This window comes from Haliotis asinina, chromosome 9, assembly GCF_037392515.1.
Source record: "Haliotis asinina isolate JCU_RB_2024 chromosome 9, JCU_Hal_asi_v2, whole genome shotgun sequence".
NCBI lineage: Eukaryota > Metazoa > Mollusca > Gastropoda > Lepetellida > Haliotidae > Haliotis > Haliotis asinina.
In genome coordinates this window covers 39137241-39160023 of record NC_090288.1, presented here as the reverse complement: position 1 = coordinate 39160023, position 22783 = coordinate 39137241, and the positions used below count along the sequence as shown (strand labels likewise).

The window sequence follows — 22783 nt, the reverse complement described above, 5'->3', positions numbered from 1 at the left end:
GATTAGAGTGCCTCCAAATATACTGAAGTTTTTAAATGCGACGACTTTGTCATATATAGAAACGGAAGTGATCATCACGATTCCCTCCGATTATGACGTCATAATCGGCTCTTTTCGCTTTGGCAGAAAGCAACAAGAAACTAAAATGGCGACCCAGGACAGAAGTCCGTCGCTGTTTGCTGGCAAGCCATGGTCAGCATTGGCCGACAGTTGGTCCACAGCTGATGAAAAGGGTAAGTATAGACATATATCCATCATATATGTCTGTATCAAGGATGTTCATCGATTGTGATCGGCGTAGACACTCTTTGAAAAACTGATGTTCAGTTGATTTCATCGAGGTGAGATTGATGATCACGACAAGTGTCATGTTGAAAATTGTCTTGTTTCTTTTACAGAATCAGGCGATTCAAAGGAATCAGAAGATAAGGATGACAACAGTGATAGTATGAAACTCCGTAAAGACGGTAAATACCATGGGTTCTTACTACTTGATCGTATTTCTCTGCATTCAAAAATTAGTGAGACATCATTTTTGACAGCGTGCATTCATGAATAAAATGGGAATAACGCGATTTGTAACATCCGTTTATCTGCATCACCGGAATGAACCTTGATGAAATAAGGGTCCATATGACCATTTAGGTTGTGTACTTCCTTTGCCTGCTTTACTATCATGTATTTGTGTTGACTGAAATGTTGTTTGACATTTAACTTTGATAGACACCAACATGTGCACATGGCCAAGAATTTTTGAGGAAATACATGTGTGGTCATTTTTACGAAATAACATCATAAAAATTAATTGTTTTCATTACCACAAACTCTGTATCAAACATGTTAGTACAGTTTTAATTTCAGTTAACCAATGATTGCACCTGTGTGGACTGAAAACATGACTGAACATCTAAACAGTGGCTGAGCTAAAAATGATGTTTTTCCTGATGTTTTTATCCCGCTGTGAAACGGTTACTCATTATGGTTCATTAATACTCACATATGAGTATGTTTTACTTTAAAACCAGCAGCGTTTCTTACTGTTTTTCATGAAATCAGAACCTAAGGAGTCTGATCTTTCTAAACTGCTGTTTTCGAGCACAAATTGGATTCTAGTCATAAGTGACCTTGATTCTCGAGAAATCATTAAAATTGTTCTTCAAGTGATGATGTCTTATTTGTGATAATTTATTGACTTGTTTTTATTTATTCCCTTTGTTTGTCTGTTTCAGATAAATACCTTTTTGGTATTTGCCCCTCCCAAGATGAATTTTACTTGGTTGTCTGTGAAAAATGTAACCAAGTGATCAAACCTCAAGCCTTGAAACGGCATATGGGTAATTATCCATTACTATTTTACATTACAACTGATTCTAAGGATCAACTGTTAATCTTGTTCAATACCTTGTTACAGTGAATATGGTGTTATTAAGAATCTTATCTACAATTATTTTGTGACTTACATGCATGAAAATAGCTATTTATAAATCAAACATGAGTCAAACACATTTTGATGTAAATGAAATGCAATCAACAGGAAAAATTTATTTCACTATCTAACCCCTCTGTCAATCAAATACACACATGTAAGTATACAGAAAAAAATCATTTTTTGTGCAAGTTCGGTAAAAAGGTAAGTTTTTTTCATGTTTTCATGTTCATGTTCATGTTCACTTTGGTGGGGAAGGGGGTGGGAAGAGTACAGACATGTAAACACTGGGACAGATCGAGAAACACTGAGGCGTAAGCTATTTTGTTTACAGTAAAAATATTACACAGGTAGGTTATCCATAATATGCATACTGACAGTGCAGCATTTAATATCTCAAATGTCTCTTTATATTGGATTAGTAAAGAAAGTAGTGGCACTTCAAGCATTTTCATACAGGAATGATGGACTGGAGAAACTGAAATAAACTGCCTATTTAAGTGGTCAGTGTTCAAATATTCTTACTGTAACAAATTTGATTGAGCTGAATGAGTTCAAATAGACAATAAAAATATGAAAAACATAATAGTGCATGAACAATAAGTAATAACCCAGTGAAGAATTTATCACCTTGATGAATGAACATCGCTTGATCATCATTATGTATTGATCAAATGCAGGTATCACCTCAATACACACTAAACTACAGTTAATGATGCATGAAAAGGCAGTGTCACACACATAACTGAAACAAAACATCTATTGCTTGTGAGCTTACTAATCACCTGAAACATCTGAAGCAGAACATGAACAGAACAAGTTTAAGGAGAGTGATTTTTTAAAAATTTCCTCTCGCTGGCACTCAAATACCCATTAGACTGGATCCATGTGGGTAGAATGTAGTCTGTCTAAACCCCAAGAAAACTCTCAAATAATATATGATTAAATTTTAAACGCTCAATGGCTCATTACATTATCTGGATAAAGACACATGTCCTCATTTGTGTCTAAGAAAATGATGCGCACTTTGAAAGTTGATGAAGAGAGTGGGCTGACAGAAACCAAGTATTGCCTGAGATTATTGTGTATTGTGGCTATCAGGGACTGATGATGCTACACAGTACACCACTACAAATAGGTGATAGAAACTAAAACTTTTTCTGCTGTGAGATCTAAGCACTTGTCACAGTCTGCATTCAACCATTTTTCAGGTTAGGACTTTTTTAACGTAACTGAAAACTTCAACATGGCTATTGCTACCACCATGTCGTCATATCATGTCACCACACCATGTCATCACATCATGTTTCGATAAGGCACAGCCACAAGCACAGTAACGGTCAACGAACTATCAATGGATTGCAATTGTTGAGTCTCTGGTAGCAATTAATTGATGGTAGAAATGAAAAACAGTAGATGCATCGATAGTATTTGTGACTGTAGATAGTTTAGTTATTGACCTCCATTGATAAATGCACAGTGCAAAATGCAGAAAGTACCAGAGTTGTGGTCAGAACCACGAGCAACCCCTGCTATTGCCTCCCTTGAGTGCTCACATCAGCCCTGAACGGATGCGAGCACTTGGTTACATTAAACCATTCCTGACCAACTTGTGTTATTCTGGGACAAACTGAGTAGTTTCTTGTCTTCTTGTTAGAGGTTACGGAAAGGGGTAAGTGGTGACAAATAAGGTCAAACATGGTTGCCATCTTGGTTCGCTTGGCAAGGCAGCTGTGAGGATGGTTCGCATGAGCACAGGAGAGCTGGAACGGGGATAGGTGTTCAGGATCAAGTGTTCACTAGCGTTCGTGGGAACTCATGGTTCTGAACATGTGAGATTCATTCACTTTGATTTTGAATTATCCACCCGTTTCATGTTAACTGTTGACTTTTTTAGTGATTCAAGTTTCTTGTCAGTGATCAAATGAGACTGAAACTCCATCAGATTGTTTTTTTATATAAACTATACATCCATGTGGGAAATGACTTCAAATGAGACAATTCAAGGAGAAATAAAAATGCGATAGTATTGCAATAGTTGGTCTCGATAGACTATCGCTATGACGATAGTATTTAGCAATAGACTTTGGTTATCGCAATAGTTCTTCCCCCACTCACTTACAATTCAAGTCTTGTCTTTTAAGTTTTGGGAAGACCTGGGCTTGATTCTCCACATGGGTACAATGTGTGAAGCTCGTTTCCCATGCTCTGATATTGCTGGAATATTGCCAAACGCGGCGTAAAACTAAACTCTCTCATCCACTCATTTAAGTTTTGAAGACATGGCATGAATCAGTGAATCATTACAGTCCTAATGATGACATTACTGTGATGTTTTGGTGAAATACGCACGAGGAAACACAATCTCACAGCCCATGTGCACTGGTGTTACTTTGCAACATAGGGATTGCTTCCATTAGCTGCAGATAACCTCATGGGTTCAAAATTCCCATTGCCTGATGTCTGGAACAAGTCAGTTTTCATTTTGGTCGATCAGATAATGGTATCTTACTTGTCCATGGGCTACTAGATAATATCTATTTATGATTTCAAACTAGAAATAACCTTGGATTTCATTTCATATCTGCTCAAAGTGAGAAATATAGCTATTAAATTTCACAGTGATAATAAATTAGAGTTATCTTTCTTTACTATTTATTTCCAGTTAAGATTAACATCAAATACTATGTTGATTTATTCTTTCATAATTACATCATCATGAGTGTGTCATATAAATAAATAAATAATGGCAAGTGGAAAATTATTTAGGACACGTTAGTTTCTTGAAGTCACTTGCCCTGTGGCAAGTGGCTTTTAAAAAGAAAAACTGAACCCCTGCTGAGATGTATGTGTAGCTGCTGTTTGCTAATTATCACAGCAAGCAATCTTCAATGACAACATCAGTGGTGATATGGGTAGGATACATACTTATATATACGTCATCATGTCCCAATTGCATAGATTGATGCGCATGCTTTTGAGCACTGGATTGTCTGGTCCAGGCTCTACTATTTACAGACCGCTGCCACATGACTGGAATATTGCTGAGTACAATGTTAAAACAAGCAACCAACATTCTCAAATAGACAGTGTACATTGTAGTGTTTTCTTTTCTGAAAGGGACTTTTGTAAGTATATTTATCAATGATTATAATCAGTTGTGACATATATATCTCTGTCAAATGCAGAAGAATCAAGCCATTGGAAGATGAATTTTAGTTGACAATTGGAGCGTGAACTTTAGTTTTGAAAAGTTAGAGGCTTTCATTATGAACATGCATCAGCAATCTTAAACGTTCATCTGACTTTGTGTCGAAAGCAGTGGGGTAGTTTAGTGGTCAAAGAATTTGCTTGTTACACCGAAGGCTAGGGGTCAGTTTCCCACATGGGTACATGTGAAGCCCATTTCTGGTGTTCCCACCATGATATTGCTGGAATATTGCGAAAAGCACTATAAAACCATACTCACTGACTGACTTTGTGTCCAGTTGCAGTAAGCTGTAACTTAGTAATACCACTTATTACTCACCCATGGAAGATACTGCACTGTAATATTTTTACAGCAATTTTTCACTATAATACCTCTAGACATATGATGTCATAATGGTTAGTTGTGATGTCACAATGCTAATGCCTGTTGTCATAATGTTATTAGACCATGCTTGATGTGCAGAAAATCTATATGAGAGTCACTATAGCCAGTTTCTATCAATTTGTATTTCTGAAGTAATAAACAGAATATTGAACTCAAAATTTCCATCAGTCTGTTCTCATCTGCCAGTGTGCAAATTTTGTGTTGCACTCTACATCAAATGAGGAGAGATTGATACAATACTCAATGAGTGGACCACCCTAAGTGAATTAATGTGTGCACCACCTTTCTTTCATGGATATCCGTCTGTACGTTTACACTGCTGTATACTGAGCAGCATCAACTTCAGAATGCAGATCTTGTACCACTTTCTTGTTGCATAAATTTGAGAATCTTCTATTTTTGTGGTAAAAGTGCCAGCCCATCACCTCTAATGCCCAGGTTTGATTCCCCACATGGACAGAGTATGTGAAGTCCATTTTTGGTGTCCCCATCATATTTCTGGAATAATGCAAACAGCAACTTAATGTCAGAACTCACTTGCTGTTGTGTTGTTACATAGTGCATATTTGCACCATCTCCAGACTAAACACCAAAACCACATACTTTCTTATTGGTCCAGCCTTCTTTGAAACCAAGTATCCAAAACCTTCTCATTTGTTATAGCTTAACAGTACATGGAACTGAGGCTTCTGAACTCCAAGTTTTGGAAGTTTTTCAAACACTTGCTGCAGACTGAGGCAGAATATAGGCTGATGAAAATGTCTGGGTGAATAACTAAGACATCATTATTCAAGGAAAATTTGAAATTAAAAAGTTAGCGTTTAAAAGTTGCTTTCCATATTGTTTGCTATGAGCTATGCTAAGTGCTGTACTACTGAGTTTAAGTCTGTACTACTTTTCTGCTGGGTTTGAGTCTGTAAACAAAATTCTGGAAATAAAAAGATGAAAAAAAGTGATAGGACCAAGATGTTTTTAACATTAATTATAAAAATATTTGATCTGAATGTATACTGAACAGGAAAAGAAATGCAATTTTTTGCTGGATGGGGTGGTCAGATTTGTTGGTCTGGGCTTCATTAATTGCAACATGCCATCATTAGGCTTTAAAGTTGCTGAAACGGCAAATCAAACCCCCCAAAATTACTGCGGAATGAACTGTCTGTGTTAAACATGCAGAAATTGTTCAAGTGTGCTTTTGATCCTGTTCTGTTAGCCTACAAGAACAGCATCATGATCATTGAGAGTGGTGGGTGGATTTTACTACTGACATCATGAAGGCATGATTTTACATCTGCCGGTGACATCCCAGACATGCTGAAAGGGGGAAAGGTCAGCACTGAGTAATGACAATGGCATAACATGGATGTTTGGCTGTTGGGGGAATTAGGTCACTGTCCTGGCTCGATAAGCAGCATCTTGAAAGATGAAACATTACCCAACACCTTCCTGCAGAATGGCATCATAAGTAATGCAGGGATGTTGTCCCAAGAGTATTACCAAATTTTTACCAGTTGTGTTCATCATGCCATGGGGTGGGGTAGCCTTTTGGTTAAAGCATTCACTTGCCACTCCAAAGAACCAGGTTTGATTAGTTACATAGATTGGTGAATGTTCCTGTTCTATCAGTACTTTCATTGATGTGTTTTGAGTGCAAGTTTAGATAACCATTTTAGATAATAATAACAGTGATATTATTTTCATGAAATTCGTGAAATTCCCTGATTTATCAATAAAATCTTCAACAGATTTTAAACATTTCATTATTTACTTAATGATCTACACAATCTGGATACAATGGCATAAGTTAACTGAATCAGCAAGCCTGACGGCTTATTCCTGTTAGTCACGTCTTACAGCAACTATGGGTTGCTGAAGACTAATTCTAACCCAGATATTTACAGGATAAATTCTGTGATTCTTCAAAGGCATTTAGAAGTTGGCATAGTAATACATGACAATTTTATGGATAGCAACTTCTTGGGTTTATTTTCACGATGTTTCGGGGCTTATCCTAGCCCTTCATCAGGTTGAGCTGAACTGAACAGTGATAAATTCTGCTTGATTCTAAACAGAGTTCGATGCTCAGGGAACTTACATCATGAGCGATATTGTTACATGATCTCACTCAAAACGTGATATTGTTCACATGTCTCATCGCAATTGTGATATCATGCACATCTCACCCTAATCATGATCTCATGCACCTGATCTCACCCTAATCATGATTCCAATTGTGATATCATTCACATGATCTCATCCCAGTGATCGAAATAATGGCCTGGCCGACTGCCCGTGGCTGATAAATTTTGAGTCGGGCTGCCTGGAAATTCTCTCCACCAGCCCCATTGTATGGCTGAAATTATTAAGGTTGATGTACCTTCAGTTCGCTCTCAGGACAAACATTCCATTTTAATTATCATGTCATATTTTGATTTAAGGAAGAGGAATGAAAGCTATGAGCATATTCCATAATTATACAAGGACACCCAGTGTCAGATTTGGCTGAAATTTTGAGTGGGTCCAAATTGATGAAAGTAATGTTTCTGGACCCCCTCTAATGTTAAATAGATGGGCAGATGTAAAATAGAGGGGGTCCTCACTGAATTTGATGAGTCAAAACCCTCAAAACCCTCTCTTGAGCCAAAACTGGACACCTTTTCAGCCAGTGAAGATAGCAAAACTGGCTGGCTTAGTAAGCTACAGTATGATTAGATATCTGTCGAAACATGGTTCAATAAGAACCAATCAAAGAGAGGGTTACTTAAAGGTGGGCAGGCAACTTTCAAGATGGGCAGGCAGCGTTTATGGGCCACTAGCTTGGCTGTCAGGTTGAGTTAAAAAATTATTTCAATCACTGTGTTATCCTAATCATGATATTGCTCACATAATCTCACCCCAACCATATCATTCACATGATCTCACCCTAATAGGGATCTTGTTAACATGATCTCACAGTAATCATCAGATATCATGGTAAGATATTCCCATGATGAGCCTAATGTGTATTAATAGGACAAAGTCATTTCCTCCCTTTGGAAACAAGCATTGAATATTGGAACAACTCTTCCCTGGCCATTGTTGTTTGAGGGTGACAAATGGGGTATGACTTTTCACATGATAAAACTAATAGGCGTTAAATACTTGTATGTCTGACTATATCTTGATAATGTCTGTTAATATACAAATCTTGTCAGTAAGGTTTGCGTGGGAATGACATCTTTCTTTTTTTTGTATTAAAGCACTGACCAATTGAAATTGATCACAGCACGTCTTTCGTGACCAAACAACTTGATCAGTGTATATTTTAGGGAGGGTTTCAAATTTTAGTCGCACTGAATATATTCACATGATATATACATCATTATTTACGTTTGGCCGTAAATTCCATGTGTAGCAGCAATTAGTGACAGGCAGCAGTCATGTGAATGGAATACTGCATCTGTAACAGAAACAGTGAAGCATTAATAATAAACTTGAAGTGTGAATATTTTGTAGAAAGTTCCATATCAGATGAATCAAACTGATAAATAACTAAACATGTAGATTAGATGTCTGATAGAAATTGTACCCAACTTTATTGTCTTTGGAAGATTATTAAACCTAAGTTATTTAGAATATTTTTAGATTTACATTAAGTTGGTGATACAAGCTCCGATGATATATCACAGCATCAATAATTGTAGTAATATATATCGATAATTTCTTTCCTATCATAATATGTACCATTGACCATAAAACTGTTAATTTTCACTAGAGAGTGACAGTTGTTTCAAAATTTATGTTTTTAAAGAAAAACAGCATATCACATTATGCATCAAAACAAATCGTAGCATTGCAAGATACCACTCAGGTACCAGTATGCTTGCAGGTGCACCTGTACACATGCACACACATACACACACAATTAACATCCAAGTGTTGGCAGCACAGGCATAAGTAAGTGTCCTTTGGCACTGTCAAGGATGCAGCAAGCATGCTGGTTTTACATAGCTGTGAAAAAGGGGTCAAAATGACAACTCATTCAGAAGTAGCTAAAATACAAGCTGTTCACGTATTAAATTTTTTCTGTGCACCAAAATTAACTGGCACCTTGGTGTATTCCTTCTCAAACCTAGCTTGACTGCCAACTTGAAGGCATGATTACCATAAATGATAAATCAAAATATGGTTACAAAACAGTTTTATGAATATTCAAGCAGCGTTTACAATTAAACCAGGAAATCACCTGTATTGTGTGAGAATTAACCTATGTAATAAATTGGAATGCAATGGTGAAAGTGAAAAATATTTACAAGGAAAACAAACTTTATCTCCTTTTGTGCGTCACTTTAGTTATAGGTCACATGCAATGTAAAAAAACAACTTTGTAGATTCAGATACCTTTTGGTATGCACTTACCGAAACAAATCATCAAAAATGTCCATTCACCCTATAAAGTTGAAAACAAACTTGATTAAAAAAAGCCTGTGAAATCGGAGTTCAAACAGTTCACTAATTTCACCCAGTGCTGGGGGAAAAACTGGTTTCTACAGCTATGCTGCACTGCGCTCATAACATGCGCAGGGAGAAGGTTTGCGGAGTTTGAACCCTGCCCGGAGTTATGGGTTGTGAGCATTAGTCTAATCTTGGTTGTGTACATAAACAAGTAAATAATCTACTTGTTACATAAAAAAAAACCCATGTTGATTGCGGTAAGCAGAAAACACAGTGTCTGGTTTATCGACAACTACATATCTGCCTGCCTGTCTGCTGATGACAATATGCAGTGCACAACTTCAATTACTGACCATTTACAATTTGAAATTAACACCTATCAGGCTTACAAGCCATAAACAAAGAGCCGACTAAGCATATCGGCAAATGAACCAGTGGCCAATAAAAAAGCCCCGTTATACTTGACTGCACACCCAGCGGTACTGACTGGGTTCGGTATCGCGGCTGCTTCGTTTCGAGAGAGGTAAACCGAAGTACAAAATACTGCACTTTTGATATGCGATTATACGCTTATAATTCTGTTTATTTATTTTTTCACAATCACCAATGCATTTTATATATCATGAACAAGTGATAAGGGCGTTTTATTTATGTTTGATTTTTTTGGTGCATGTGACCTTTAATTCTTTAAGCCTGTGTACTAGAAAATATTGCTTAGTCCTTGGTGTAGGACTTGAGTAGATATATAAGTGGCTAGTTTTAACATATGGGAAAGATCAGCATGCAGTTGGAAATGTGCTAAGGACCTCTTGGAAACATGATGAGTTTTACTTTACACAAAAAAAATGTTTAAAAATACCAAAGTGTCAGGTGTGTCAGAAGGATAGCATTTTAAATTTTCATTTAGCTCTTAATTTTCATTTTCATTTAGATGAAAACAAAAGGATGATGGTGATTGATTTTAAAGACTTGTGTGGAAAGTGGCATTATAACAATGGCTCCATGACAGCCCAGACTAATATATAGAGTGATTTGACACTTGCTGATGGGTTTGTCATCAGTTTGATTTTGTATTGATCTGATGTCCGACAAAGTGTGGATCTAGCCCTGCAACATGCGCTTTCACTATGAACCAGGAAGTGCTCTGCCACCAAGTCACTCCCAATAGATTACAGTAAATACCGTATCAGTAAATTTGACAGAAAGGTTTCATTATTGTTTACATCATCCGCAAGTTTGTTTGGGTTTTTTTTGGAGACGTGTTAAGGGTGTGGAATTGTCAGACTCAAAGGTGTATCCATGTGAGATATTGTTAAATGTTTTATGATTTATATTGTTCTGTTTATAGTATGGTTTTAATCTGCTTTTGCAATATTCCAGCAGTATCACAACAGGGGACCAGAAATAAGCTTCACACATTGTATCCATATAAGGAATCAACCCCCTGTCTTTGGCGTGATGAGAAAATGCTTTAACCACTGGGCTACCCAATCCCTCTGTTTATAAAAAGGTTATTTTCAGTTTAAATTCACCCTCATTTACAATCAGTAAATGTCTTATAACATAAATTGTGACCATAACAATTTTCATTTTTGTTGAGAACTACTAGTCCTTATAGTTTCTCACCTGTGAGTCACAGAGTTAGTTGACCCATGAAGGTTCCGGGGTAGAATAGGCCGACAGCCACCCATGCTTGCCACAAAAGATGACTACGCTTGCCATAAGAGGCGACTAACGGGATTGGTTGGTCAGGCACGCTGACTTGATTGACACATGTCATCGGTGCACGATTGCGCAGATCGATGCGCATGTTGTTGATCACTGGATTGTCTGGTCCAGACTTGATTATATGCAGACTGCCGTCATAAAGATGGAATATTTCTGAGTGCAGCGTTAAACTAAACTTGCTCACAGAGTTAGTATAGGTTTACACCACACTCAGCACTATTTCAGCTATATGGCAGCAGTCTGTTATAAATTCAGCCTGAATCACACAATCCAGTGATCAACAGCATGAGCATTGATTGGGATATGATGATTTGTCAACCAAGTCAGGGAGTGTGACCACCTGTTAGTCGCCTGTAACAACCAGGATGAGTTGCTGAATATCAATTCTGACCTGGATCAACACAGGTACCCAGCATTTGAAAAGATTATATCCCGTGCAGTGTTCGAGGGATACTGAGATCTTTGATTAGCTTACACATTTTCCGAGAGAAATCCTGTAAAATAATTACCATTGTTATATAATAGCTATGATGTCTTAACTTGTGCATGTCATGAATGTAATGTGTATTGTGTGGCCATGAATGTCTTTCATGTATTGATATCATGGGATGGTAGGGTAGTTTAGTGGTGAAAGCGTTCGATTATCATGCTGAAGACCTGAGTTTGATTCCCGACATGTGTACAATGGGTGAAGCTGATTTCTGGTGTCCCCTTCCATGATATTGGTGGAATATTGCTAAGAAAGGCATAGAACCATACACACTGACTCATTACTGCCAGGTGTGGCTCTGTTATGTGTTTTTTGTCCATAGTAGTTGCAGGAAAAGGCTTTCCTTATCAAACAAGGATATCCTAGAAAAAGACTGACTTCTCAGAAAGTGTCAACTGAGGAAGTTAAACGTGACAATGGAAGGAATCTCATTTGAGTGCTGTATTTCATAATAGATCAACATGATCCAAGACGGTTTATTATGGAACTTTTGTCAAGTAAAACCCAGTCACCCAAGTGAGTTAATCTATGGAAGCCTCTTGGGTGTATGACGATACAACTGATTTGTAACTTTTTATTATATTTGAACAGTCATTAGGTATAAACATATTTGTATTTACAAAGATGGATGATATAACAGTTTTGGAACTTAAGTTGAACATGAACAGTCATTAGGTATAAACATATTTGTATTTACAAAGATGGATGATATAACAGTTTTGGAACTTGAGTTGAACATGAACAGTCATTAGGTATAAACATATTTGTATTTACAAAGATGGATGGTATAACAGTTTTGGAACTTGAGTTGAACATGAACAGTCATTAGGTATAAACATATTTGTATTTACAAAGATGGATGGTATAACAGTTTTGGAACTTGAGTTGAACATGAACAGTCATTAGGTATAAACATATTTGTATTTACAAAGATGGATGGTATAACAGTTTTGGAACTTGAGTTGAACATGAACAGTCATTAGGTATAAACATATTTGTATTTACAAAGATGGATGGTATAACAGTTTTGGAACTTGAGTTGAACATGAACAGTCATTAGGTATAAACATATTTGTATTTACAAAGATGGATGGTATAACAGTTTTGGAACTTGAGTTGAACATGAACAGTCATTAGGTATAAACATATTTGTATTTACAAAGATGGATGGTATAACAGTTTTGGAACTTGAGTTGAACATGAAAGTCATTTGGTGTAAACATATTTCTATTTCCAAAGATTTGTCATAAAACCAATTTGGTAACTTTTTATTGTGCATGAAAAGTCATGTATTATTTCCAAAGATATCTGGATTGATAACAAAGCAAACCTTGCTTATGTAAATACCTGTCTAGGTAGTGAGCTGACATTGCTAGTTGTCATATGGTATACAAAATAGTGCTGAGTAATGCAATAACATGTTTCTTTCCTTTCCTGTAGACATTTTATAACGAAAGACTTTTTCTAGTGAGACACAAATCATCTATTTCTCAGTAATGTAATCTTGATGTTTTATGGGTGTTTAATAGTCAGCTATAGGATTATGAATGAAAATATTCCCCTAAAGAATAAAACCCACACATTGTCAGGGGAGTGGACAATCTCCTCAATTTGACCTACTTTCAGGAGACTTCCGGGATGAGTTAAAAAAAAATATATAAAAATAAATCTAGTCACTTCCTGCAGTGAGCAGATGTGTATGTGAGGAGAGGTATTCAGGTGTGACCTTTTCACCCTCTTTTTTTTTATTCTCTCCCCTTACTGTCTCTACCCTCCCCTCCTTTCTCCCCTTGTTAGTACTGCATGAGTGACCATGCATGATGTCTTCCATGTCCACTCAGTCCATCAACATAGCTCCATCACACCTGCCATTGTCATGGCTCACCTCCTGTCTACACAGTGCATGCAGACTGTAGTAGCTCTTTTGTTGGGTTAAAGTCATTGCTTTGTACAGCCATGGCTTTGTGATGAGTTAGATAATAAGATGAGTTTACTCAGGCAGACAGATAAATATTAGGGTCTTTTTCTTATTTTGCTAAGTGTTACAGTGTTAAATCTTCAGGAGAAGACTGTCATTTCATTGTGGGATTGGTATATATTTTCAGGAAACTTATCTTTTAAGAAAAAGACATAGGTTTCATATGATATGATTTTTGTTTATGTGGACACATGCTCCAAACATCTGCTTTGAAATGCCAACATTCAGAGTATAACTTCTTGAAGTGGCATTTAGAAGCTGGTATGATGAATGCAAATCTTGATATGAAGCTGGAAAGGCATTTGGAAGTGGAATGTATGAAAAAAAGCAAGATTTGTGGATGTCAGCTTTTTTGTTGTGAATAACAACAATGTTTTGGAGTGTTTGCTTGCTCCTTCATGTGCAGGTGAATGGTGGCGTAAATACATTAAATCTGAGGTAGACAATCCAATGATCGACGTCATGAGCATCAGTCTACACAATTGGGATACAATGGCAGCAACGGATACAGCTTTTTGAGAAAGTGATCATACAGAAAGTGGGGATGCACAGTTCATAATCACTTGTTTACACGAGAGTTACAGTGATCATATACTATAGTTTCGGATGAAAAGGAAGGATGGAGGAGGTGGATCTGCCTGTGGATGACAGTATCAAGTAGGGTCGGTGGGGTAGCCTGGTGGTTAATGTGTTTGCTCGTCATGCTGAAGACCCAGGTTCGATTCCCCACTTTCATACAAAGTGCAAAACCATTTCTGGTGTGCCCCACAGTGATATTGTTGGAATATTGATATAAGTGACATGAAACTAAACATACTAATCATACAAAGCATGCAGGCAGGGAAACATGGGGAAAAAAGCTATAGCAACGCTTGAACTTTCATGTGCATCCTTGTTTTTACCATCACTGTGTATATTTAGTACTGCTGTTCTGATTCACTGACACATGCAGTGAAACGAACCATATCCATTCCTAATTTCAGTTCAATATTTGCTACTACATAAATTGAACATATGAACTTGAATGTTATTTATATATGAAATGTGCTAACTGGACTATATCAATGCCACTCAGGAAGATAGTCAACGCTGTTATATATATATATGATTTGATAGTAGCGTACCTGTGGAAATCTGGTGGGAGTTCATCTCCAGCAATCAGTGAGATGGAATGAAAATTTCTGGAGATTACTCAAAATTCAAACTGAATTCTAAAACTTCTTACTGCACTCCAAATGCATTCCGACTGTTCAGGTAAATTCTTGTAGCTTGCCCAAATGTTTTGAACATGTTAACTTTCAAGGTACAATCGAAGTGAAAAAAATATAGAACAGCATATGAGGTGCATTGTAAGCAACCTGCATTTTAAGTATTCTGAATAGAAAAGACAAGCCACTTCCAAATTCTGTAAGCATGTCTCTAATGACTTGTAATGTATCTCGAATACTTCTGGATTTTTAAGTAGAACATGTTTCAAATATATTGGAATATTTCGATTGAATTTGGAAACCATCTTGTATGTACCTTGAACACACCTGGAACACAGTCAGAACATCCCAAATGCTCTTCAAATGATACCTGGCATCATCAGAATGCCACATAATCGCACAAAATTGTCCACCTGTCACTGAAACCACTGCTAGTGTTTGGGAGTGATATTCTCATAAAGCTTTAAAAAATTGTTTATTTTGACATACCTTTCCAAGTTGACACATGTCATGGAGGTGTCGTACTGGGAAAGCTAAAATTTATGTTTCAGATGTCCCTGGAAGGCTAAAATGTATAGTTTGGTTTTCCCCCCGAGAGAGCTAATTAGGGAAGTACTGCCAAAGCTAAAGATCAGGTGCCGGGAAGCATAATCCATGTCGGGGGTGGAGAGAATTCATAGTAATAACCTTCGCTTCTTCTGAACTTTATACTTAAACTTCTTTATTCTCATAAATCAACATCGGTTCTACAAGAGCAAAGAATGTACAATATTAACAAATGTACATAAATATAAACATGCGCTATGATGATGAGTTATTAAATTAATGTAACAGTATATATAAAGTGAGAGGTAAATGGTGATAAACATTTGACAACCTTAAAATTGACAGACGACATGACCTTGTTATGTGTTGATAAATTTGCCCAGTTGTAATAAATTTAGGGGATGAATGATTTTCTGTAGGAATTATGTCATATACGTTTAAATGGATAATTGAATTCCTCATCAACTAATTTAGTCATCAACAAAATGGAAAATGCTGAAAGAGTTATTTATATATTAAACAAATTCTGTCAAATAATTGTTTTATGGAGTGTAACGAAGGGTATGCCGTAGGATGTTGTTCATAGTCATGGCTAATGTATTGGTATAAAACATGAGATAGTTTGATCGTCTCAGTAGATGCGAGTTCATGCCAATAGGACATGTTGACATGGATTCTTATATATAATTGGATTCTACCAAATTCACCTAAAACCATAAAGATAGGTGTGGATTTTCTGAGACTACCACAAGATGATCAAGTTGGCACTGTGTCTGAACTTCTCTAATTGTCTTAAACTCGAAGACAGATGGACAGAAATGTGGTTTACCATAGCTGATAGCAATTAAAAGACGAATTCAATCAAATGTATACGAAGAAAAGAGGTAAAAATGTATGGATAACTTTATTTATGTTGTTATATGTGCCAAAAGTAAAGAACATCCACTTAATCCTGTTTTCTCTGTAATTTGTCAGAGCCTCTTAGTGGGACGTGCCATGTTCATTCAGCCATAACATTGCATTGGCAGTACCATAAAGGCTACGTTCATTGAACCAAGAGGTGTCACGATTTTACCCTTCCCGGCCATGAACCGTCATGGAATCACAGTTGTGTAAATCGAAGCCCATGCTGTTGATTAAGTGTTTGTCTGGTTCATATTGCTGAGTGTGTCATTAAACAGCAAACCAACTGATTTGACTGTAATGTAGTCATGATAAAGTAGCATGGTCACCAAAGTAAAACAAGTCAAATAATTTATTTTGTTATTGTTTGACTGGAGTTATTGAACAACACAACTATAGATAATATTCACATTCACTAACCAAATATTCACAAGTTCAGATAAGATGCATATCAGCTTAACATATGCATTGAAATTTCCAAAATACACTCTAAAATATATCTGTAGCATCCCAAATGCGCAAAGGAAATGACAGAAATGCTTTGGTTAGTTGTTGACTTCCATACCCAGACTTTCCAATGAAAAACAAATGCATAGCAAAAAGTAGCAAACTGCCAAATGTTACGAGTGGATCAGGTAGATTATTAAACAGTCTTCACTATGTAACTACACTTTCTGAACTACATAAAGAAACACAGCTGGTTATGTTTGTAAAACTCATTTTGATTAATTCTTTTAAAAAAAGTCTTCCTGTGATATCGCTTGTCTTAAGATTAATTTCATATTTCTTGTATATCTTCTTAAACAATGACCACATACACAACGTATGTACAAATAACTGGTTATAGTTTTCTTTTTAAAGATTTAAATAATATGGCCTTGAAAAATATCCACGTTTTTTTAAAAATGTGGTTATTGGAAAATTTGAGTGCATACTTACTTCAAATTCCATAGGTAAAATACCCAGACTGCAAAAAGCTTATCAAGAGTTCTGAAATTTTGTGATATGTATCTTATTCACAACACAGTAAATTTGTTGCAGTCCTAATTAAATGTACACGTACCAGCTCTGTACTCAAGTAGCCTTGTACTTGGTGGTTATTTGTCAGCTAGGGATTCTTATGATGCTTGTGTTCATGAATATTCAGAAGTACAAATGAAATACAGATTTTTTTTAAAAAATTCTGTAGCTATGCTAATTTCAGAATACATAATTCAGCATAACGTTTGATATTGTGACATAACTGCTAGGAAAGATTTGTTGATGCAATGGAATCTAATTTCTCAAAACAAATTTATGTCATGTTTTCAACACTGTTGTCTGTATTAGAGCGTCCATCCTTGCCTGAGTGAGTTTTGTTTTGGGGGGTTAAAATTCAAGGACCTGTTTCTTCCAAATGTTTGAAATAGTGTTCAGTCAAACGAAACAGAAATGTGCACAGCTGGCAAAACTGGTATTTGTATTGTGTGATCGGTTGTGCAAGGATGATTTCTACAGTGTGAGTTGCCTTCATTTCTCCATCTGCATATTTTCCTTATTTTCTTTGTTTTGCACTTCAGGACTGATCAAACATTAACACATTGATCCTTATGAATTTTCCAAAACTGAAAAATGATAGTGATTGTGATGATGTGAGCTCTGTTTCCTATGAGATTGAACTGTTCATGCATTGGTTGAAGGTTCTGAGACAGCAAAATGCCATGTTAGGTTACTCTTTATTGGCCTCAAAAAGTCACTTCTAAAATGTTCTTAAGTATGTTTCCTCTTTCAAAATAACTTTAAATTTCCCATTGGGAATGAACATTACCAGACAACTTGCAATGATTTGTGTAATATTGTGTAAAATACATGCAAATGTGGACAGAACTTGATTTTGATAGATTAAGACAAGAAAATATCTTCAGAGAGCCTTTGAAGTTCAACTTCAAATTTTAGAAGTTTTTGAAGTAGATGTTTCTAAGACTGCATCATGGTAAATAAAAACATGTGATCACAGTTATTTAGTCTTGTGATCAGTCAGTGATGAAAATGTTTAATCCGGTAAAAATAATAAAAAAATCCTGTATCTAGAGGACAGAGCATCAGCCAGGAGAGGTGGAGGTCAGAGGTGCAGTCCCCTCCTCCTCAGACAGCAGGACTTAGAGCGCTGTGATGTAATGAATTGTGCTATTGTCACTGTAACACCGGTGGTTTTTGATAGGTGCACAGGGAGTATGATCATCTAAATTGCTGAAATGTTGCATCAGTCGTTTTTGTTGGTTATATACCTCCAGTGACATAACACTATTGTCTTGCGAGGTTCTCTTACTGATTAAACCTGTACAGGTAGTTTTGCTGGCATTCTCCATGAAATCCTGAGCATTTTCTATAGCATTGCCTGCATACCAGTTACTTTCTGAGGAATAGCACTTCACTTTGAATTATTACTAGTTTTGAAGATTGATATAACTTTGTCTTGCTATCACTGACTACATTGTTGATATCAAGGTTTTAAACCCTGGTCCATACCATTTATGCTCTAAGGTTCATTTGCTCTTTACCCTAACATTTGTTGATCACTGGGTTTGTTTTTTTAATGAAAAGGGCAAATATCTGACACCTACATCACTTCCAGTCTTCTTCGCATTTGATGCTGTCTGTGAATATCCAGGCTAGCATCAGTCTTCAGTCACCTATGCTTGTTGTAACTAATATAAGAGACAACTAACCGGATCAGGTGGTCAAGCATCCTGACCTTGTTCAAACCATCATATCCAAGTTGTGTAGATTTGATGCTCATTTGCTGTTGATCTTTTGATGATCTGGTCCAAGAGAAGCTATTTTCAGAACTGCTGCCACATAGCTGTGGCATTAAACAACAACCAAACAAAACAGGCCCAGATGACACTTGGCTGTCAGTAATACAGGACAACAGAATCGCCTAGTGGTTAAAGTGTTTGCTTGTCATGCCGATGAGCCAATCCTGAAATGAGCACAATGTGTGAAGTCCATTTCTGGTGTCCTCCGCAGTGATATTGCTTAAATAATGCCAAACATAGTGTAAACCCAACATACTCACTACAAACAAACATATAGTATACTGAACTTTACACAAAAGAGAATATACATTTTTATCAATGAAAATGAATATTTTGCTTGACATATTTAGGAATCGAAAAATTGTAATGTACATGTATATAGTTTCATGATCATTTTTTATTGTCAAGCTAAACAAAACAGGTCCACCACAGAATTACCTTTTTGAAATAACAACATTGTTAACAGTGTGTCTTTCTGTAGCCACAGTCTGGTGAACATGTGCAATTAGCGTAACATGCCCACAAATGAAACTGAAGCCATCTGCCAACCTGTTATAACTATGAATAATTGAAAGAGCTTAAAAATCCAGAATTATTCCTGTTTGTTAGGAAATTACTATGATTATTGGGTTCTAGGTTAATAGTGCTGAAGGTAGAAGAGATACAAGGCTTTGAAAGTAGTTGAGTGCTTGTATTTGTGTATTTGTTGTTTAATGCTGCACTGTGTTCCAGCAATACATGATATATAATCCAGTGATTGACATTATAAGCATATGGTGACACATTGTAACCAAGCTAAGAAATCGAACTACCAGATCCTGCTCATTCAACATTATGTCCAGCATGGGTAGTAGAAAAAAAAAAAAAAATTAACACTGATCCTAACAGGTATTGGGTCTTTGTAAAGATATGTTGGTTGTCATGGTTCTTTTTAGTGAGTGAGTATGTTTAGTTTTATGCTGCACTCAGCAGTATTCCAGTTATATGTCAGCAGTCTGTAAATAATCAAGTCTGGACCAGACAATCCAGTGATCAATAACATGAACATCAATCTGCGCAATTGGGATACCATGACATGTCAACCAAGTCAGCGAACCTGACCACCCGATCCTGTTAGTCGCCTCTTACAGATTTTGTAAGTGTCAAGTAGTTGTGACAGTTCTTTGTCAGAGGATAGAGGCCTCGGAGTTGATGACTTGACAGGATTGTGTTTGTCCAATCCAGATGACACTGATTGTTGTCCAAGACCATACATTGTCTGGTCCAGATTTGACTTCTTAACGCAGGGTAAGATTGCAGATCCACAATAGCCCATGCTTGTCATTAAAACACAACGTAAACCAGGTGGTCATGCTTAGTGTCTTTGTAAATTGGAGGTCATCTTATCCTAAGTGTGTATCCCAATGCTCATGCTTGCAATCATGCGTTTGTTTGACTACTAGAGAATGATGACAAAAGTTACCTGAAAACAAACCAAAGAAACCATATGTGTAGATCAGTGTTCAGGATGTCAATCAGTGGATTGTATGGTTCAAACTAGATTATTTGCAGACCACCATGATATAGCTAGAAGATCACTAAGTTCGGGTTTACATAACAGAACACATCATATTTCCAAAATGTTTACATTCTACTGGATTATTCAACAGCTCTTGGAATGTTCCTACATGGTTCTGTACATGGAGCATCAGAGATGAAGTGTACTCTTGGAATGAAATCGGTTTCACATGTAGTACAAATCACGCACTGATACATACTTAACAAAAATCAATAATTGTGCTGTAAGCCTAGCACAACAGGATACTCTGCAGAGTTTTATTGAAGGTCGGGGTGATAAATGGAAGGAATAAGGAATAAAATGTCATCAAAACTGATACCCAGTCAGTTCTAATTAACAAGCTGTGTTCTCTTAGATTGTCTTACTGGCATATTTTTACCTGCTCATGAATTATAAAGTTGCAACAGATTCTGTGAATAGTGTTATAAGCTGTCCTGTGAGATTCATTTGTCATCTGTGGAAATACAGGAGATACTAGACTCACATGGCTCAAGAGTGACAGGAAGCTGCGGTTACAAGAAGCAAAGTAAGGTTTTAGTGTAAGCATGATGTGGTGTTCCTATGTTCAAAATTAAGGTTCAGATGTTCTCTTAGGGAGGACAGCTAAAATGTCCAGGTTTAAGACTGATGACAGAAGTTGAATTCTACTGAGCATTTGTTTCTCAGATGTTGATAGGGTCAACATCATTGTATGGGACTTACTTTTGCAATGATTGTTGGGGCAGTTGCCAGATGAAGCCAATGTCAGGTCAATTGTCAAATGAAGCTATTGTCATGTTATTTGTCAGATGAAGCCAATATGAGGTCAGTTGTCAGATGAATCCAATGTCAGGTCACTTGTCAGATGAATCCAATGTCAGGTCACTTGTACGATGAATCCAATGTCAGGTCACTTGTCAGATGATGCCACTGTCAGATCAGTTGTCAGATGAATCCAATGTCAGGCCACTTGTCAGATGATGCCACTGTCAGGTCAGTTGTCAGATGAATCCAATGTCAGGTCAGTTGTTAGATGAAGCCAATTTCAGGTCAGTTATCAGATAAAGTCAATTTCAGGTCAGTTGTCACATGCTGTAGCTGGAATGTAGTACACGTTGTTTATCTGTTCATAGAGCAACAGCGAACAATTGCATTCCTGCAAATACATCCTCATGTTGTCTCCATCTATTCTAATCACTTACTTACAAAGATATGGTCATTTTTGCTGAAAGCCTTTTGTTTACACAGCTTTTTGTTTTGTAAGGTAAGGCCTGTTTGTATCAATATTTTATGTGGTCTTATCTCAAGCCACCTAGCAGATGGTTGTATGAAGAATATATTGCCAGTGTTGCAAACTCTGGCCTGCCTGACCATCAGGGACGGTCTGTTTGGCAACCAGATGGTCAGTTTTAAAAAGTTGCATGCCGTATGGTCTTGGACAGGCCTTGGCGTTATAATGACTAACGCCTTGACTGAAACAGAACTGAAAACATTCAGCAGTTTACCTCCTCTTATTTACCATCTTATTATTTTTCTTAATCCAGAAAATTCTGGATTGGCAACTTTCCAACCAGTCTGGTAACTTTTGAGAGTTACCAGACTAGTTGTCTGGCTGAAATTTTGGAGAGTTTACAACACTGTTAGTACCCATTTAGGTGCCAAGTTCTAATAAATGTCATGATACACATATAGTTGATCTGAAAACAGAACATAGCATTTTTACTTCATTGTAGTTTGGGATGCGAACAGTTTGCCATGACTGTTGTCACGTGAACATTATCAATCTATTTTGGAAGGGCCATAACTCTTGTTGGCTTAAGAACTACGAATATGTTGTAAAGGTCTTGTTATTCTGAATTTACCACCATTAGGATATATCTTTAGGTCTTTTTCCACTTCATTGATAAAAAAAAAAAGCATATTCTCAACAACAAATAAATGATATAAAAAAACCCTTTTCTGATGGTAATAGCTGAAAACTAATGTCAGAGGTTGCAAACTGTCAAGGTCCTCCGTAGTGCCGGGTGAATAGGGTAGATTGATTCATACTACCCCTGAAACTGAAGAGTACGGTTTCATATGCATTGGCTGTTAATCAGTCGTAAATTGTCTAATTTATCTAAATAGATAATATGAACAT

At 36.7% G+C, this 22783-nt stretch overlaps 1 protein-coding gene across 2 annotated transcripts in view; it reads left to right on the top strand.

Annotated features, from left to right (window-relative positions):
• The first annotated feature begins 130 nt into the window (after positions 1-130).
• Positions 131-22783, top strand: part of LOC137295852 (ataxin-7-like protein 1) — a 38340-nt gene continuing 15687 nt past the window's right edge. For both annotated transcript variants that reach the window (XR_010957607.1, XM_067827406.1), the window contains exons 1-3: positions 131-233; positions 399-467; positions 1230-1334. Coding sequence is in view for 1 of the 2 variants with exons in the window: in XM_067827406.1 (XP_067683507.1) it covers positions 146-233; positions 399-467; positions 1230-1334 (262 nt within the window). In the remaining variant the exon portion in view is untranslated. The remainder of the gene's footprint in view (positions 234-398; positions 468-1229; positions 1335-22783) is intronic.